Here is a 17,664-nt window from a genome sequence, read left to right as displayed (position 1 = left end):
GATCGGTGCCGCGATCGGTGCCGCCAGCCCGGAACGGCCGCGCCCGGCCGCTCTTTCCGGGGAACGGCGGCGCTGCGGGACGGGCGGGCCCGGCGCCGCCATGGCCGCGTCCCCCGCCCGGCGGCGCCGCTGGGAGCGGTAACGGGGGTCGGGCTGGGACAGGCCCCGGGCACGGCCCGGCGGCGCCGCTGGGAGCGTTAACGGGAGTCGGGCTGGGACAGGCCCCGGGCACGGCCCGGCGGCGCCGCTGGGAGCGGTAACGGGGGTCGGGCTCGGACGGGCCCCGAGCACTGCCCGGCGGCGCCGCTGGGAGCGGTAACGGGGGTCGGGCTGGGACAGGCCCCGGGCACGGCCCGGCGGCGCCGCTGGGAGCGGTAACGGGGGTCGGGCTGGGACAGGCCCCGGGCACGGCCCGGCGGCGCCGCTGGGAGCGGTAACGGGGGTCGGGCTCGGACGGGCCCCGGGCACGGCCCGGCTGCGCCGCTGGGAGTGGTAACGGAGCTGGGGCTGCCCGGCTCCGCGTCCCCGCAAGGCACGGGCACCCTCGGCAAGAACCGCCGGTGCTCCGCGCCCGGGTTGGGGTCCGGTTCGGGTCGGGGCTCGGGGCGGGCCCCGCTCTGAGCGCGGCCGGCCCGCAGGGAGCAGGCCCGGCTGAGGGCCAGCGTGGTGGAGGAGGACACGGAGCCGTGGCAGAAGGAGCCGCAGTTCGCCGGGCTGCACAGAGTGGGCGGTGTGGATCTGTCCTACTGCAAGGGGGACGAGAGCCGTGCCTGCGCCTCCCTGGTCGTGCTCAGCTACCCGGCTCTCGAGGTACCGCCCGGCCCGGGGCTCTGGGCAGCGGGAGGTGGGATAGGGCGAGGAGTGCTTCACGGAGAGGGCGGGCAGGCCCTGGCACAGGGGCACAGAGAAGCTCTGGCTGCCCCTGGATCCCTGGCAGTGCCCAAGGCCGGGCTGGACACAGGGGCTTGGAGCACCTTAGGACAGTGGAAGGTGTCTCTGCCAAGACTGGGTGGAATGGGATGGGCTTTGAGGTCACTCCCGACCCAACCATTCTACGGATCTGTGTGTGTTCAGCAGACCTTCCAATTCGGTGTTCCAAAAAAACCCAAAACAAAACAAGAAACAAACAAACAAAAAACCAAAAAAAAGCCCCACAGAAAAAATATGTGTAAGGATTTATTTGGACAGGAGTTTAGGAAGGTGTGATGTAAGCAGCTCCCAGCTGCAGGAGTTCTGTGGGATGGCTGGGAGCTCACCCAGGGTCCAGAGGAGCTGGTGCCCGTGGGCAGAAGGAGGTGTTTGCAGTGCTCCAGTGCAGAGTCCTGTTGGTGAGCTCTTCCTGGGAACCAGCTGATATCATGGGCTGTGACATAGGAAAGCTTTTCCAAACTGCCGTGGGTCTCACTTCTCACAGTCATTTTTCTTTAACTAATAAAGATTTTTGGTCTCTTTCCCAGCTTTCAAAGTGATATAAAAATTATCTTTTCACTGTAAAAGCTCTAACAAGCAGAGAAATAAAGTTTGATGCTGTCTGCTGGGATTTTAATGAACTGAATCTCAAGTCCTGCTGTGATCTACAGGGCAAGGCAGGAATCTGTTTTGTGCTGCCTTACACAGTTTCCTTTGACCTGTCCGTGGGTTTAAAAGGGATGAGCAGAGGGCACGAAGGGGATGAGGAGCTCTGAAGCATGCAGGGGGCTCTCTGGCAGGGAGCTGTGTGTGCCATGCACCCTCTGGCAGTGTCTGTGCTGTCTGTGCCATGCACCCTCTCTCCAGGGAGCTGTGTGTGCCTGCCCCAGGTGCTGTACCAGGACTGCCGCATGGTGCCCGTCACCGCCCCGTACGTGGCCGGGTTCTTGGCCTTCCGAGAGGTCCCTGTCCTGGTGGAAGCTGTGCAGAGACTTCAGCAGGAGGAGCCCCAGCTCCAGCCTCAGGTGTGCTGTGCTTCCCTTGTCCTGAGCTGGGCTGTCCTGGCTGCAGAGTCCCTGGGAAGGTGTTCTCCATCTGGAGCCTGAGCTGCTGGGGTGCGAGGGGTGCGGGCAGAGCTGTGCTGGAGCTCCCTTCCCTTTCCTTGGGGAGACAGGGAGAATTGAGGAGCCAAGAGAGATTCCTCCTTCCCTCAGAGCCAGCATCTCTGTTTGCTCCTTGGAGTGCTCTCAGTGCCCAGGAAATAACATTTCTGCTTTGGCTTTTTCAGGTCCTTCTGGTAGATGGGAATGGCCTGCTCCATCCCAGAGGTAGGCTGTTCCTGGAGAGCCCTGTGCTGCTCCTTGGCGTTCCTGTTCCCTGGTGTCCCGCAGCTACTGTGGCTCCTTGTTGGCAGGATTTGGCACAGCCTGTCACCTCGGAGTCCTGACGGACCTGCCCTGCATTGGTGTGGCCAAGAACCTCCTGCACGTGGATGGCTTGGCCAGGGACGAGCTGCACAGGGAGCAGGTTAGGCCAGGCTGGGATTTGTTTCTGCTTTTTCACATCCCAAGGGAATTTGGACAGCCACCCACAATTATGTGCTAATGAGCTGACCGTGGGTGTGTTTATCCCTAGGTTCGTTCCCTGCAGAGGTCAGGAGAGGCATTCCCATTGACAGGCACCTCGGGGAAGGTCCTGGGCATGGTAAGCTGTCCCTTGGCCACTTGTCCCTCTCCACAGTGGTGCTGTCTCAGTGATCCCCTGCAGGAGGGCAGGTGTGAGCAGCGACCAGTGGCACTGCTGGCCCCTTCCTGAGAGCTCAGGTGGCTGTAGGGAGTTGGCAGCTCAGGTGCTGAGAGCATTTCTGTCCGTGGCTGTGGCACTGAGGTGCTCCAGCAGCCTGGATGGTGAGCTGCAGCCTGGGAGAGGTGCCAGTTCCCTGGCAGCTCCCTGGGATCGGGCTGGGAGCGGCTGATTCAGAGCAGAGCGGGAACAGGCAGCTGGGAGACACTTCCTGTGGGTGCTGTCAGCCTGGGCTGGCACAGCTCCTGCATCCCAGAGCAGCCTCGGGCGTCTGGGGAAGGGCCACGGGGACAGACAGTCCCTGCAGGAGACACTGGGACGGGGAAGGTGTTCAGGGAGTCTGGGAGCTGCAAACACAGAGCCACCACCCCACCCCAGGGCTCCAGCTGGCTTCTAACTCCACTGTCCCTCTGTGTGTGTGTTCAAATGAGCCTCTCCAGTGCCTGATCTCTCCTTTCTGGCTGCCCAGGTGCTGCGGAGCCACAGCAACAGCTCCAGGCCCCTGTACGTGTCCGTGGGCCACCGGGTGAGCCTGGGCACGGCCGTGCGCCTGGTCAGGGCCTGCTGCCGCTTCCGCATCCCGGAGCCCATCCGGCAGGTACGGCACCCCGGGGGCAGGGGGGGCAGGGGGGCAGGGTTTGCCGAGCCCTGGGCTGCTCAGAGCCTCCCTTGGCCCCTCCTCTGCTGGGCAGTTCCCCCAGCCCTGGTGGTGCTCACTGATCCTTCCAAGCCCGTTCCCCTGACGCAGTGCCCGGCAGCGTTCCCAGCCCTGCCTGCAGACCCAGCCTGACTGATGCCCTGCTGGCTCGCTGCAGGCAGCTCCTGCCATGCTGCTGTTAATCCCCGGGAGCTGGGAATGCGGAGTTTTCCGGGTGCTTGGAGCCCAGCACGGCCCCGCAGTGCTGCTCCTCTGGGCCTCTCCCGCTGCCGCACGGAGCCACCAGCCAGCAGGTGACAGCACTGCATCACTGTCACCGGGCTGCAGCTGCCACCGAGGCTCAGCCTTGGCTAGTTTTAAATCGCAGCAGAGCTCGGGGAAAGGCTCTGGAGAAGCTCAAAGCCTCTGGGACTTCTGGCCTGGCAAGTGCTTCCCTTCTCCCCGAGGTCACTCAGCTGTTGGTGGCTCCACAGCCCAGGGCCAGGAGTGACCCTGGGCTGCCCGGGTGTCCCTGTCCCTGACAGTGCCCTGGGACAGCCCGTTGGCATCACTGCTGTGCCAGGCTGGGGGGGTCAGGGGTGTGCCCACCTGGGCAGCCCCCAGGGCAGTGCTGAGTGACCCGGCTGCTCCAGAGCTGCAGTGTCCCCTGGAACTGAGATCTGCTTATAAACTACCCCGAAGTCTTAACTCCCTGGAGCAGAGCAAGCCCTGGGGTGTCCAGAGCAGAGCTGCAGTTCCCAGTCTCAGTACCTGCCAGACTGGAGGAGGCTGCTGGAGCTCTTTATGTAACCTGCTGCAGCCAGGGACAGATGCCTCTGCAGAGCTCGAGCCAGCTCTGCAGTCTGCGTGTTCAAAGGGAAGGGAGAAGCATTCCCTTTGGAAACAGAAAGGTGTCTTGGAGCTTTTCATCACCCTCATTTTGCTTCCAGCCATCTCCAGGATTTGCTCATGTTCGGAGACTCTTCCAGTTCCCTGTGACCTTTCCTTAGAGTGATGGGATGAATTATTATCACTTTTCTTACAGGGAGATGAAAAATCCAACAGAGGAGTGTGTTTACTCTGGAAGGATGGCAGGAGATGAGGACATTTAAACCTTTCCATGGGACTTGTCCCTGCTCTGCTTCCTCTGTGTGGTGACTGCCACAGCTCTTGGCACAGGCAGAGCTGAAAGCCTCAGCTCCTGCGAGTTAGGAAGTAGGAGGCTGTGGAGAATCCTGCCATGGGTGGCTGGCATGGCCTTTTTGCCATGGTACATCTCCAGAAATTGCAGACCTGTAGAAGTGCTTAAAGATTTCCCAGTGTCAGGAAAGACCTGTGGATCGCCAGGTCCTGGTCTGGAAGTTCTGGCAGCCTGGAAATGAAGTGGTCTGTGAGAGCTCAGCTGCCCACAGCTCCTGAGGTTTGTGTGAGGGCAGCATGTGCAGTGCAGCTGCTGTGGCAGCTCAGGCTCCTGCTTTAGGGGATGTGGTGCTTCCCAGGAATGCACATTATCCAGGCAGGGAGCAGGGGGGGTTCCATTTGCATTCAGCCCACAGTGTGGCTGTGCTGCCAAGGAGCTGGCTGTGGTGCAGATGAGAGAAGTGAGATCTCGGAGGAAGCAGGGGGATGAGCTGCCCTTGTCACCTGCAATCAGTATTTACATCCCAGTCCTTGTTCCACGTGCCAGGCCCAGCAGGAGAGCCGTGCTCCTGGTGAGGCCCTGCACGGAGCTCCCAGGCAGGAGCTGCCATCCCAGAACAGCCAGCACAGCCCTCACCCTGAGAGGCCCTGGAGCAGCCCCAGGCCCTGCTGAGAGAGCTGCCCTTGCTCCTGGCAGGGGTCAGAGCCCTCCCTGGTGCAGCCTCCTCATTCCCAGATCCCTGTGCCCAGCAGGGCAGCACAAGCTGGTGCCACTCTCCAGCTGCCAGGGGTTGCACCGGGAGCCTGCTCTGCTCTCTCTGGGTCAGGTTCTGCTTGGCTGCTGCCCAGCCTCCTGCTCTGTTGCTGCTTCCTTCAGCTGCCCCTGGGTGCCCAGTAGGTTTGGGCTGGCTCAGGAGGGGGCTGCTGGCACAGCCTGAGGGTGCTCCAGCCCAGCAGGAAGGGCAGGGCTGCAGGCCACCCTCTGTGAAACGCTGAACACTTGCCCTCAGAAGAATGAGACAAGGCACCAGCCTCTCCTCTGGGACTGGACAGCAGTCACTGGTGTCCTGAGACTCCAGCTGCCTCTGGGGGCATCCCCTGCAAGCCTGCTGTGCCCAGGGACCCCCCTGGCCCCTCAGGGAACAGGGAAAGCAACATTTCCACAGGCAGCACTTGTCCCCTCTGAAAATAGCCCAAACCTGTGAGGATTATTGCTGGGCAGTGATCCATCTTATTGATTAGCCCGTGGTTAATCACCACCTTAAGCTGACTCCAGTGCTGTGCTCGGAGTGAGCCCTGCCTGGGAACTGCCACCTCATCAAGCACTAGCTGATGTTCTCAGCCCAACGTGGTTGGGGTTTTTCTTCCCTAGAAGAATAGTTGGTAGCTGTGCCTCCTGCTCCTTGCTCTGCCCATGGGGACCACTGAGCAGCCTCCTTCCCTGGTTATAAAATCCATCACGTAATCGCTTATCCTGAAGAGTGATCAAAGTTATTTGTCATTTCGGTTATGAAACTGTCCAATTATAGAGAGAAGGGAAAAAAATCTCCCAAACAAACCACCCCTTATGTAACTCTCTCCTTCTCAGCTGGCAGGAGGCTCTGCAGTTGTGGAGCAGGTTCCAGCAGCAGGCACACCTCCACCAAGGGCTCGGGGTCAGGGGCCTGGGGGCTGTCAGAGCTCCAGGTGAGGCTCCTGGGGAGCAGCACAGGCTGGAGAGCAGCAGTGCTTCAAGGACAGTCCCCAGGGATGAGTTAACCCAATTTCTGAGCTCATCACCAGACACTGTGAAGCTTTTCCAGCTGGGAAGGTCACATCCTGCTTTGTAGGTGGGGAGAGACACTCTGCCTTTGAGGTGGGCACAGCAGCTGCTGGGAAGTGGCACAGAAGTTTCTAAAAGAGGAAAAACTTTGAAGGACTGTAAAAATCAACTGCCAGTCCTCAAAGTTGTCCAAGAGCCCAGGATGTGCTTGTGGTGGCATCGAGGGTCTGCTGCTGGTGTCGTGCAGCACAGGAGGGCAGAGCAAACACCTGAGGCTGGGGGCAGGAGCAGCCAGTAAGTGCCCAGCAACCCTTCCTAGCAGTTCCTGGGGTGTGGCTGATGCTCTCCTTGCCCTGTGCCTTGCTGAGCCACCTGGTGTTCCTGGTGGGATGTGCTGACAGCAGGGTGGATGGGCACACTGTGGGAACAGGGGAGGCACCAGGCAGGCTGTTCAGCCCATGCTCACTCCTTTTCCTGCTTGGTTCCAGGCAGACATCAGGTCCAGGGAGTACCTTCGGAGGCAGCCCTGTGCTCCAGTGGAGGGCCTGGAGGCTGTGCCTGCCAGCCCAGAGAGGTGGGTGTGTGGGCAGAGGGCACCTGCTCGTGGCATGAGCTGCAGTAATGGCATTAAGGGTGCAGGCAGGGTAACCAGGTGAGCTCAGTGGGGAGGTGAGGACATGTGCAGCCTCCAGAAGGTGATTTCTGCTCCCTCTGGCCACGCTGCCCCACACGCTGTCCTGAGCTGGGGAAGGACAGCAGGGATTTGCTCTTTTTTCAGCACTGCTCACAAGCAAAGCCCTAACGCCCACAGGTGTGACCTGAGGGGGAGCAGAAATACCTGCAGGGAGCTGGGTTTGGCCCCAGGTCTTGGGGAGGGTCAGGGTCCCCCACTCTTACATAAGGTGGGCCAGTGGGTGTCAGTTCAGGGCTAAATCTGCCCTGGGGTGCAGGAGCTCAAGCTCACCAAGTGCCAGTTGTTTGTGCCTGTTGGCTTCTACTTTTTGTACAACTACTTCCTACTCTCTCATTTTTATCCCTGCAGTAAAAAGGAGACTGAATTGGAGGATTAGTCTGGTGCCAGAAGAAAGTGCAGAGCTTCTCTTCGCTGGGTCCTGTCCTGCACCAAGGCTGAGTCCTGCTGGATGCAGGAGCCCAGTGCCACCCTGGGGGACAGCTGTGCCAGGCTGTGTCCCACAGGGCAGCACCAGCCACTGCTCGGGGAGAATCCGTGCAGTGAAATTTCTCAGGGTTCATTTTCAAGTACTGCTAAAGTCTTTGTGTAAGCAAAGGCTCATGTGTAAGTTTGCAGCACCTCACTGGAGTCCTTGTGCAGCTGCAGGGGCTGATTTACAGAGCTGCTGAGGCATTGCCACTGCAGAGCCAGCCTGTGTCTCCCCCCACACCTCTGTGGCACACAGCCCTCCCTTCCCACTGGCTTTGGAGCAGCCTCACCTGTCCCTGCAGCCTGGGCTCTCCATTCCCCCTGCACGTCCCTGGGGAGCAGCAGCCCCACTGCCCAGCTCTTCTGGAGCAAGGATCATCCAGGGGAAAGGGTGGGAGGAACCATCTCCCTCCCAGGAGCATGGGGAGGTCATTCCTGGCACCCTGAGTGCCCCAGGTGCCCGGATCCCACGCTGGAGATCTGGCTCAGCCTCAGCTCAGCCTCTGCTCTCTGAGCAGAGCCCAGAACTTTTGGGCCCAAATCATCCTCAACCCTTGTCCAGCCTGCAGGACCAAAGCTGCTCCCAAGGTGTGGGATTCTGGCTTAGGCTGGCAGGTGGTTCCTGGCTGTTCTGAAGAGCAGAAGGTGCTCTGGGAGATCCTGGTGTGGCTGTGTAAGATTGCAGCCTGAAGAGGAAGAAGGATGCTTTTCTGGGGTGGGGAGGGGTGCTCAGGTCAGGCCCCTGTGGGCTGTGTAACCTCAGTTTTGCATAAATTTGTTGTACAACTTTTGTTCTTTCCTGTCTTGGAGCTGCTCTGGGTGGGGAGGACAAAGCCCAGCCTTTTGTGGCTCTGCTGTGTTGGGGTCTGAACCGGGTGGGGATAGGGAGGAAGTGACAAACCCTGGGCCCATCTGGGCAGGTCTGGGCTGGTCCTGGCAGTGCTGGGACAGGCACTGCCAGGGCACCTCCCTAAAAAGCCTTTGCTGACAGGTTTTAGAACCAAAGCTGCAGCAGCTGCAGCTCCCAGCCCTGCACAGGAGCTGCTTCACACCAGGGTTTGTCCAGGGGTGGGCAGAGCCTGCAAGGGAAAACCACAGGGGAAGCTGCTCCTTTGGTCCTGGGGGCTGCTGCCAGGCCAGGGGCAGAGGGAGCACTGGGCTCGTGCCTGGCTGTGGCAGGGGACAGGGGGCACAGGGACAGCCGTGTCCCCTCCCTGCACAGACACAAACTCCTCTGCCCCGGCCTGTGGGAGCAGGGTGGGGACAGAGCCACAGCCAGCAGGGATCATTCCAGCACTCCTCATTCCAGCCCCACCAAACCAGTGACTTCTCTGGCCATGGGGACAGTCTCCTAAAGCCTGTCACAGATTGAGGCACAGGTGACAGGGTGGGCAGGGGACAGCTCCTTCCTAGAGCTCATGGCAGAGCACCAGGGGAATCATCTGGGTTTCTGATTTGGCCTGTGATTGGAGGTCACAGGGTCATCCCTGGCTCCTTCCAAATTCTGGGTGACAGCACTCCACTGCAGGCTCAGCCCAGGTCTGCTGAATGAGGCTCCTCATTTGGCTCAGCTGTGCTGGAGGAGGCTCTGTGGGGAGCAGCCCCTCCAGGATGGCCCTGGCAGAACAGGGCAACCTTCAGTGTGTGGGACTGTGGCTTCTCCTGCCCTGGTGACTGACTGGCTTTCATCTCATGTTTGGTGTCTGTGGTTTTGATCCCTGATCTGTTCGTGACTTTTTGTGTGCTTCTGGTTGGTATTTGACAATGAGAGCTGGTCAGGGGAGGCTCTGCAGCCAAAGCTGTGATCTGGGTGGAAGCTGGAGGAATTGAGCCCAGCTCAGACAGAAAGTGAGGTTGTGGCTGTTCAGGGTCTGTCACTGGGTGCTCCTGCTGGGATCTGGGTGTTTTGATCAATGGAGGGTTTGTGTGCTCAGCCTGTGAAGGATCCAGGGCTGGGACACTGCTGAGGACACTGCTGTCCTCAGCTGGCCTGAGCCCCCCCAGCTGCCTCTGCCCAGGGGGTGAGGGGAAATCAGGTGAAAAAATATAAAAACCAGCATAAAAATGGCTCTGCATCACTGCCCCAGCTTCCCTCTGCAGGAGGCTCTGAACTCCTCTCCTCCCAAGCCCAGGTAAACTCGGGTGACTCTGGATGAAGTCACCTGGGGAGGCTTTGGGAGGGGACGGTGCTGCAGTGTCCTGGCAGCCCCATGCAGCCCTGCTGGAGCCAGGGGCTCTGTGCTGTGCCTTTGGGCTCTGCCTGGGCCTGGCACGCTCTCCCAGCTGCCCAGACGTGGCAGTTCAGTCCTTCCTAAAGGAAGGGACTAATCTCTGTGTTTGGTGTCTGCTTGTGGCTCTTTGGACACAATAAGGGATTAACTTGGTCTTTATCTAATTGGTTTATAACCCTGGGAAGGGAAAATCGCTTTGTAATGCTTGAAACCTCTTAACAGGAACTCGGAGACTGGAGCTTGAGTGTCCTTCGAAATAAACTCATACATGGCTTGTCTTTGTTAACTCTGTGTTTGCTGGAAATTGGCTTTTCTGGGTGCAGCTTGTTGGGAATCAGAGAATGGTTATTGCTGAGTGGTTGTAAATCTTCCTGTTATCACCAGGGGGTTTTCTCTCACCGTTTCCACCTGGGGCTGGCTGGGAGTCTCTGGAGGTGTCCCAGGGCTCGGTCCCCCCCGTGCTGCTGGGGCAGGGATGTGGCTGCCCAGGGACAGCTCCTGGCTGACAAACTGGGGCAGACCTGCTTTGGGCTTGGGTTCCTGACTCGCCGGTGCTGAAGGGCTCTGCTGCAGATTCTCTGGAGCTGCTCCCCTGTTGTATCCTGGAGAGCAGGAAGGAGGATCCCTGCACCTGCCTTGTCTTGGTCCCGGCAGAGAGGAGCTGCTTTGGGATGCAGTTCTGTTTGTTCCGTGGGCTCTGAGGAGGTCTGGCTGAGCAGCTCCGTGCCAGGTGCCTGAGGCTGGGTGGGATGAGCTCCCACCTCCGTGTCTGGAGCTCGTAGCAGTGTAGGTGCTGCCTGTGCAGTTTGAGCTCCTGTGACTCAGGGTTTGTATTTTGGGACGCTCCTACCAAGGACAGGGGAAGAGTTTCACTGGGATTTCCCCCCTCCCTGCCCCCCATTCTCATTCCTCTTCCCTTTGGCTTGGTTGGGAGGGTTTAGGAGGGGCTGTTTCCCTCCCGGTTCCCCAAACCAGGTCCAGCTGCAGGTCTGGATGCTCCCGCTGGGTGTGGAGCTGGGCCCAGCAGCTGAGCCCCTCCCTCCCCCCATTCCTAGAGCATTTGGTGTTTGTGGGGCTGGCTGGGGCAGCTGTGTCCCTTGGATCTCAGAGCATTCCCCAGCTTTGGGCTCTAAACGGGCGTTTTTAGCGCTGCTCCCTCCCTCCCGTGGCAGCTGAGGCCTCTTGGATGTGGTGGCTCCTGGGCAGAGCCCGGGTGTGCAGAGGGAGCTGGGGAATGTCATGGCTCCCTTGCAGGGCTTTTGGGGGTTTTTTGTTTCGTGGGGGTTTTTTGCCTTTTTTTTTTTTCCTTTTTTTTTTATTTTTCCCTTCCTTTTGTCCTATAAATAGTTCTCCCCCACAACTGCTCCTCCCGTTGTTGGTGTTGGTTGATCCTCCCTGATCCTCTCACCAGCGCCCCGCCAGCCCCCCCGGCTTTATTTTAAGGCCCCATTAATTAAAAGCAAATGAATGGAATTTCTCTTGACAAGCAAATTAATAGCAAATGAGATGATTATGAGCTGTGTCATTAGGGTGATGGAGCAGCTTGTGCAGGGCTCAGCCCAAAGCAAGGCAGCGAATCTGTGGGGCAACAGATCTCTTCTGTTGGGGGGCTGGGCTGGAAGCTGCTCCCTTCCCCTCTTGGGCTACTGGGTGGAGTTTTGGTAGCCAAGGAGCCCCTGATGCTGAGCGGAGCCGGCCGTGAGAGCCCGGGGCTGGAGAAGGAGGGGCAGAGCAGAGGTGCAGGGCTGCTCTTGGGGGTGCAACCCACGGATGCTCTGGGGGTCCCCCGTGAGCTGGGTCCGTCCATGGGGACACGCTGGGAGTGCCTTGTCCCCACCCCGGCAGCCGGATCAGCTTCAAAAACACGAACCGAGGCTATGGAAGCAGCCCGTGATTAATTCCTGGGCTGGTTCCCGCCTCGGGGGCTCGGTGCAGGATGTTTCCTTAGGAACACGCTTTTTCCTGCTTTTCTTGGACCGCCTGCTTGGCACGCCGTGCCTGTGCCTGCGGAGCCCAGCTGGTCAGTGCTCGCTCGGAGCTCCAGTCGGGGCCGGGCTCTGCTCGTGGGGCTGTGTGGGGACCCTGGGGGGCATTCCCTAGCCCAGGGAGACACAAGAAGCTTCCCTCAAAAAGCTGTTAGACCCCACTGGCTGCTTCCCCTGTTCCTACGTTCCTGAGCCACACCTTCCCTATTCCCTGGTTGGCCCCGAGACCAGGGTCAGCCCCCAGACCCCGGAGAGAGAAAGCGCGACCCTCTGTGTGTGGGTGCTGGGGTCCCGAACATCTCACCGTGCGGCTGAACACAACATCTGTAGTTATTGTGCAAAGATCCTTTAGCTTCCTTACCCTAGACCGTGCTAGCAGCAATTCAGACTGCTACAGGGCCGCGCTCCGAGAGCCCCGGCAGCGCCGTGAGCCCGCAGCTCCGGCTCGGTTCGCGGGGCCGGGCTCTGTTCCTGGGGCTCGGTTCGTGGGGCTCGGTTCGTGGGGCTGCCCGCAGCTCCGGCGCGGGGCCGGGCTCGGTTCGTGGGGCCCCGGGAGCGCCGCGCTTCCCGCGTGGGCGGCTCCACCGGCGGCGGCTCCCGGCTCGTGTTGTGACTGGAGCCGCGTGTCTGGCGATGGAACAGCTCCTGCTGTATGGGGAGGAGGAGGAGGAGGCGATCAGCCGGGCCGGGGATGGAGGGACAGCCTGCGGGAAGGGTGGAGAGGTGGTGCCAGAGCCGGCTCTGCCCCCGTGCGTGGCTTCAGGGACAAAAATCCGCTGTTTTCCCGAGGAGCGGCACTGCCTGCTCTGAAATCCCCAGCGATTCTTGGGAGAGTGTTTAGAGTCTGTGATAAATCTGGCGGCTCTGTAACTTGCCGGAGGGATGGTGGGCAGCACCGTGATTAAAGCGCTCTGATTAACACACAAACCTTGTTTGTAATGAGTGGGATTGGGAGGGTGTGGAAATTCAGCTGGCGTGTAATGAGGTTACTCCAACAAATTACTCGGATATCAATTACTCCGCTAGGTAAATGTCACCTGCCTTCTCTTTGTTTGCGGTAAACTGGGATCCAATTAGTTTGATGTGGTTCTTGCTCGTGTCTGAACTGCCGAGGCAGGGCAGGACTGCAGCCGGGCTCTGCCCCAGCCGTGGGGCACCACCGGGGCCGAGGACACCCCCGTCCCTTGGGGACATCCCAGTCCCTTGGGGACGACTTCCCGGCCTCTCCTGGTACCACCTCTGAGCCGAGTCCCCCTCCGAAGTCCCCGGTCAGGCAGGTCTGTGCGGTCCCCGCGGCCGCCCCGACTGCAGGTGGATAAATTCCACTTTGCGGCAAAGAGGCTCCTTTCATTTCCCATCCTCCTGCCCGGGCTCTGCCAAACTGCGCCGGGAGGAGCGAGGGGAGGGAGCGAGGCAGCAGGAGCAGCTCCCGAGGCCGGGTTGGAAAGGGCAGCAGGAGGTGCCGGGGGCGCTGCCCCGGCTCCAGCCCTGGGGAAGGGCCCTGGGTGTCGGGAGTGCGAGGCGGACCGGGCCGGGGGTCCCGGGCAGCCCGGGATCGCCGTGATGCACCGGCCCGGGGCTCCTCTGCCAGCCCTTCCACAGAGCTCGTGAATATTGATGGCCCAACACAGGGGGGTTGGGGAGGGAGCAAAGGGAGCCGAAAGCGCCGCCAACCGTGGAGCACAGCCCGTCCCCAGTCCAGCGTCAGTGCCCGAAACCGCCCGGTGCCCGGGCTCGGGGAGGCTTGGGGGGGCTGGAGAGGTGTGAGCAGGGGGTGGGCACCGTCACTGGGGACACCTGGGGTCCTGCTCCGCTTTCCAGAGGAATAAATCAGCGTCGCCGTGTCCCTGTGGGGCTGTCCCGCCCCGCCGGGTGTTGGGGGGCAGGTTCCAGGTGCGGGGTGCCCGGGGTGCTGTCATTCCCAGCTTCCACAAGCGCTGACCCTGCAGCCCTGCTCGCCCCTCCCGGGCAGGTTTGTGGTCTGCTCCAGAGCTCTCCGTCCCTCCTGCCCTGGCTGCCCCCGGCCCGGGGGTGCCGCTGGTGCGGGGCTGCCCTGGGCTGCCCCGGAGCCTCGGCAGGATGAGCAATGCTCCAACGCGCCGCAGGCCATCGCTGACCTCATTTCAGCAGCTCTGTGGGGTTTGGCATCTGTTGCTGACACGGAGGCGAGTGGGGGTCTGGGGACTCCCCAAATGTGCTGCCCCGGTACCCCCAGTCCTGGGGAGCGCCGGGGGCACTGCGGGTGCTGGGGCAGCACAGGGTGGGCTCTGACCCCGCTGCACCACCCACTCCTCCCGTGTGCCCCCTCCTGTGCCCACTCTGCTCCACAAATGCTAATTAATCACCATAATTAGTTTGATGCTGCATCTATTTTTAATCAGCTTTGGAAGACAGAGTCTGCCTCTGCTCCGTGCACACCCACGGGCTGTCCCAGGGCGGAGCGGGGTTGCTGGGGGACCCTCCGGTGGGAGATGGGGTGTTACTCCCCTCTGTGCCCCCGGGAGGGGATCAGGACCCCTCATGGGACCCCCGGCCAGCGGAGGATCCGCCCAGAGCTCCTTGGTGGAGTCTGAGATCCCAGCCCCTCCATAATCCGCCGGGATGAATAGGAAGGACGGAGGCAGCAGCTGCCAAGGTGGCGTTTGACAGCAGCTGGGAAAATCGCAGGAGGAGGAGCCCGGGAAAAGGCTGTGAAAAGATTCTGAGAAGGCAGAACCGGGGACAGGCCCGTGTTCCTGCAGCTGGGGAGGGACGGGGTGTCCTGCTGCTGGGGGCTGCCCGAGTCAGCCTGGCTGGGGAAGCAGCCCCGTGGAGAGGCTGCGGGCTGTGAAAAGCAGCGTTTGCTCTGCAATGGCCGGTTCCGCGCGGCCCCGGCCGGTTCTGGTTGTGTTCTCCGGAGGGAGGGAGGGCTCGAGGAAGCCCCTCCCCGGCTGTGCTGGCCAGGATGCCCGGGCATGCCTCGGGGTCTAGGAACCGATGCTCTGCCAGCAAAGGCTCCCGAGTGGCATTTGAGGGCCGCTGTCGCAGCCCGTGACTCACGCCTGTGACCGGAACGGTCTGTCGCCCTTGACTCGGTGCCCGGGGAGGTGTCCAGCTGCCCGCGGTGCCCCGGCCGGGCCCTGGGCTGGGCCCTGGCAGGGCTTGGCCCCGCTCCCCCCGCCCTCTCACGCAGGGAATCCATCCCATCCTCATCCTCTCCGGGCCGGGAGGTTCCCAGCCCTGCCCGGCTGCGGTGTTCGGCCCCCGTCTTCCTGCCCTCCTCCTCCTCCCGTGCCAGCCTGAGGGTGGCTTCTGGGAGCCCCTCGGTGTCCCTGGGGAGCCTCGGGTGGTCTCTGGCAGCCGGGACCCTCCCCGTGGTGCCCAGAGCCGGCTGAGCCCCTCGGGCCTGGCTCGGGGAGCTCACTGGAGCTGCTGCCGAGCCCCAGGGCCGGGATCCCCCCCGGGGTGCTGCTGCTCCCGGCCCGCTCTGGGCTCCGTGCAGGGCAGGAGGGGATGTATAACCCCCCATCGGCTCCGTGCAGGGCAGGAGGGGATGTATAACCCCCCATCGGCTCCGTGCAGGGCAGGAGGGGATGTATAACCCCCCATCGGCTCCGTGCAGGGCAGGAGGGGATGTATAACCCCCCATCGGCTCCGTGCAGGGCAGGAGGGGATGTATAACCCCCCATCGGCTCCGTGCAGGGCAGGAGGGGATGTATAACCCCCCATCAGCTCCGTGCTGAGGAGGAGGGGATGTCCAAACCCCCCATCGGCTCCGTGCAGGGCAGGAGGGGATGTCCATCCCCCCATCGGCTCCGTGCAGGGCAGGAGGGGATGTCCATCCCCCCCCCATCGGCTCCGCTGGGAGCGCAGGCAGAGCGATTTCTGCAGCCACGTGCCCGACGTTGCTGTGGTTTCCCGGCCCAGCCGTGCCCGTGCGGGGAGCCGAGCCCCCCTCGCTGTCGGGGGCTCTCCCTCGTTCCCTGCCTCATGCATATTTCATCCGGGGCTCCTGGAGCTGTGGGCTCCCGCAGCCGCGCGGGCCCGGCGCGCCGTGACACATTCCCTGCTAATTAATCCAACAACGGCATTTATTAAGTGCCTCGCACGCCGCGGGCGCTGCGTGCTGATGATGCTCTGGGACGCTGGCGGTCCCAGTGCCGCAGGCAGCTCCGCTCGCAGGCGGCCCCGGGCGCTCCCGTGCACGCAGGGAGGGGGGAAAGGCCGTTCCAGGACACGCCGTCTCCTTTTTTCGCGGGTGTTTCACACAAACACAGCGTATTTCAGTTTTGCTCTCCCCATCACCTCCTGTCACCCCTGGGAGCCCCGGAGGAGCTGTCCCGAGCGCTGGGAGCAGAGGAGGCAGCAGGATGCAGAGAGCCCGGCCCCGCGGTTCCCTGCCGCGCCTCTGCAGAGGAGCCGGATCAGAGCTGTAAATCCCAGCTGCTCCTGCCCTGAAGGACTGGCCCTCGCCCCCGTCGGTATTTGTGAGCCATCTCCCGAGTCCTGGGGCCTGTCCTCACGCAGCCCAAGATCTCCATCTGCTCTAAAAGCTGCTGGATTTAGTGCTCTGGGGCTCTCCCTGATCCCAGCCTCGGGGCTGGCTGTCACCGCAGAGCTGGTGCCACCAAACGCGAGCAGCGGCTCCTGGTGCAGCGGAAGGTGTCAGGACGGTGTGAGATTGATGGGCCGGGCTGCTCCTCACCGCTGCCAGGATCCTCCCTCCCTCCCGCAGGAGCTGGCACCGCTGCGGGCCGTGCCCGGGGCTGCGGCAGGGACGGGGACAGGGACGGGGATGGCCCTGCCCGGGGCTGCTCTGCCTCTTCTCGCTGCCTGAGCTGAGTGCACCCATCAATGCCCGCAGGATTTGGGGGGGCCAAGAGCAGCCCGAGGGTCGCTCGCAGCCCCGGGAAGCCCGGCGGCGATGAGCAGGGTTGGTTACCCGCTGAGTGCAGGAGTTCCTGCGGCTTCCTCTGCCTCCCCCGCCCAGCCCCGGCCCTGCACGGCCTCGGGGTGCGGGACAGCCCCACTTCCACCGCAGCACCGTTCCAGGTAGCCCAGGAAAAGCCAACCCCGCCTGTTTGGGTGGTTCTGTTACTGCAGCTCAGATGGCAGGGCAGCGCAGCCTCTGCCTGGGGCTGTGGGACCGTTCCCTCTCCCGCAGCAGCGGGTGGGCGCTGGGATCCCACCTGGGCACGGGAGGGCCGAGGGTGCTGTGGCAGCGCCCCGGGGCCAAGGCCCTGCTCGGGGCTGGGGGCTGAGAGCGAGGCAGGAGCTGCCACCCTCCCCTGGGTATAAATAGCATCCCCCAGCGAGGATTTGGCTGCTCCCAGTGCCACGGAGCCCACCAGCCCGTCCGTCCTTGGAGCAGCTGCCTTTTGGGGGCGGGGGGGCGGCGCCAGCGAGGGCCGAGCTGCTCCGGGGGCTGGGGAGCAGAGGTGCCCGGGAGGGGCGTGCGGGGGGCTCTGCAGTTCTGCAGCCTTGGTGAGCCTGGGAGAGCTGCTCTGAATCCCTTCTGCGCTTGGGGGGATCTGGGGAACGGGAGCAGGGGAGCTCGTGGTGGCACCGTCCTCCTCAGCACCCCCTCAGTGCCCGCTGTGCCCCCTGTGCCCGTGTCGCTGCCACCCTGCCTTGTCCCCTCAGCCACGGCTGTCCCCTGCCTCCTCTCTGACTGTGGGTGTGGACGGGTGGCACATCGCATCGGCTGTCCCCGTGGGCTCAGCGAAGTGCCCTGAAACAGCTCTGATGTCTCACCTTTCCCCTTTGTCTCACCTTTCCTCTTGCCCCCAGCAGATTCCTGGTGCCGATTGTCCCCTCCCCACGGTGCCCAGCGCTTGTCTCTCTGCTGCTGTCTGGGGCTTTCGGTGTGAAAGCCCCGGCTGGTTCCCAGCCCTGCAGCTCGGCTCGGAGCATCTCCCTTCCCCTGTGTTCCAATGGTTGTCCCGGGAAGGACGTGGAGCCGCCCCAGGAGCGAGCGCTGCGCTCTGGAGAGGAAGAGCCTGGATGGGGCTGGCAGGGGCTGGGTGAAGGACGGGACCCCGGGCTGGCTGCGGGTA

General features: G+C 62.2%; 1 protein-coding gene across 1 annotated transcript; it reads left to right on the top strand.

Moving 5' to 3' along the window:
• The first annotated feature begins 47 nt into the window (after nucleotides 1-47).
• ENDOV (endonuclease V) lies at nucleotides 48-7,281 on the top strand. The gene is given in 9 exon segments (XM_059864505.1): nucleotides 48-138; nucleotides 639-810; nucleotides 1,800-1,934; nucleotides 2,198-2,237; nucleotides 2,324-2,436; nucleotides 2,545-2,613; nucleotides 3,182-3,310; nucleotides 6,740-6,839; nucleotides 6,842-7,281. Coding segments are annotated over 9 exon segments (828 nt in total). The 5' UTR covers nucleotides 48-100; the 3' UTR covers nucleotides 6,874-7,281.
• The last annotated feature ends 10,383 nt before the right edge of the window (nucleotides 7,282-17,664 follow it).

Source organism: Haemorhous mexicanus, chromosome 20 (assembly GCF_027477595.1).
Source record: "Haemorhous mexicanus isolate bHaeMex1 chromosome 20, bHaeMex1.pri, whole genome shotgun sequence".
NCBI classification, from domain to species: Eukaryota; Metazoa; Chordata; class Aves; order Passeriformes; family Fringillidae; genus Haemorhous; species Haemorhous mexicanus.
Note: the sequence above shows the minus strand (reverse complement) of the source record. Positions and strands in the feature narration are given on the sequence as shown.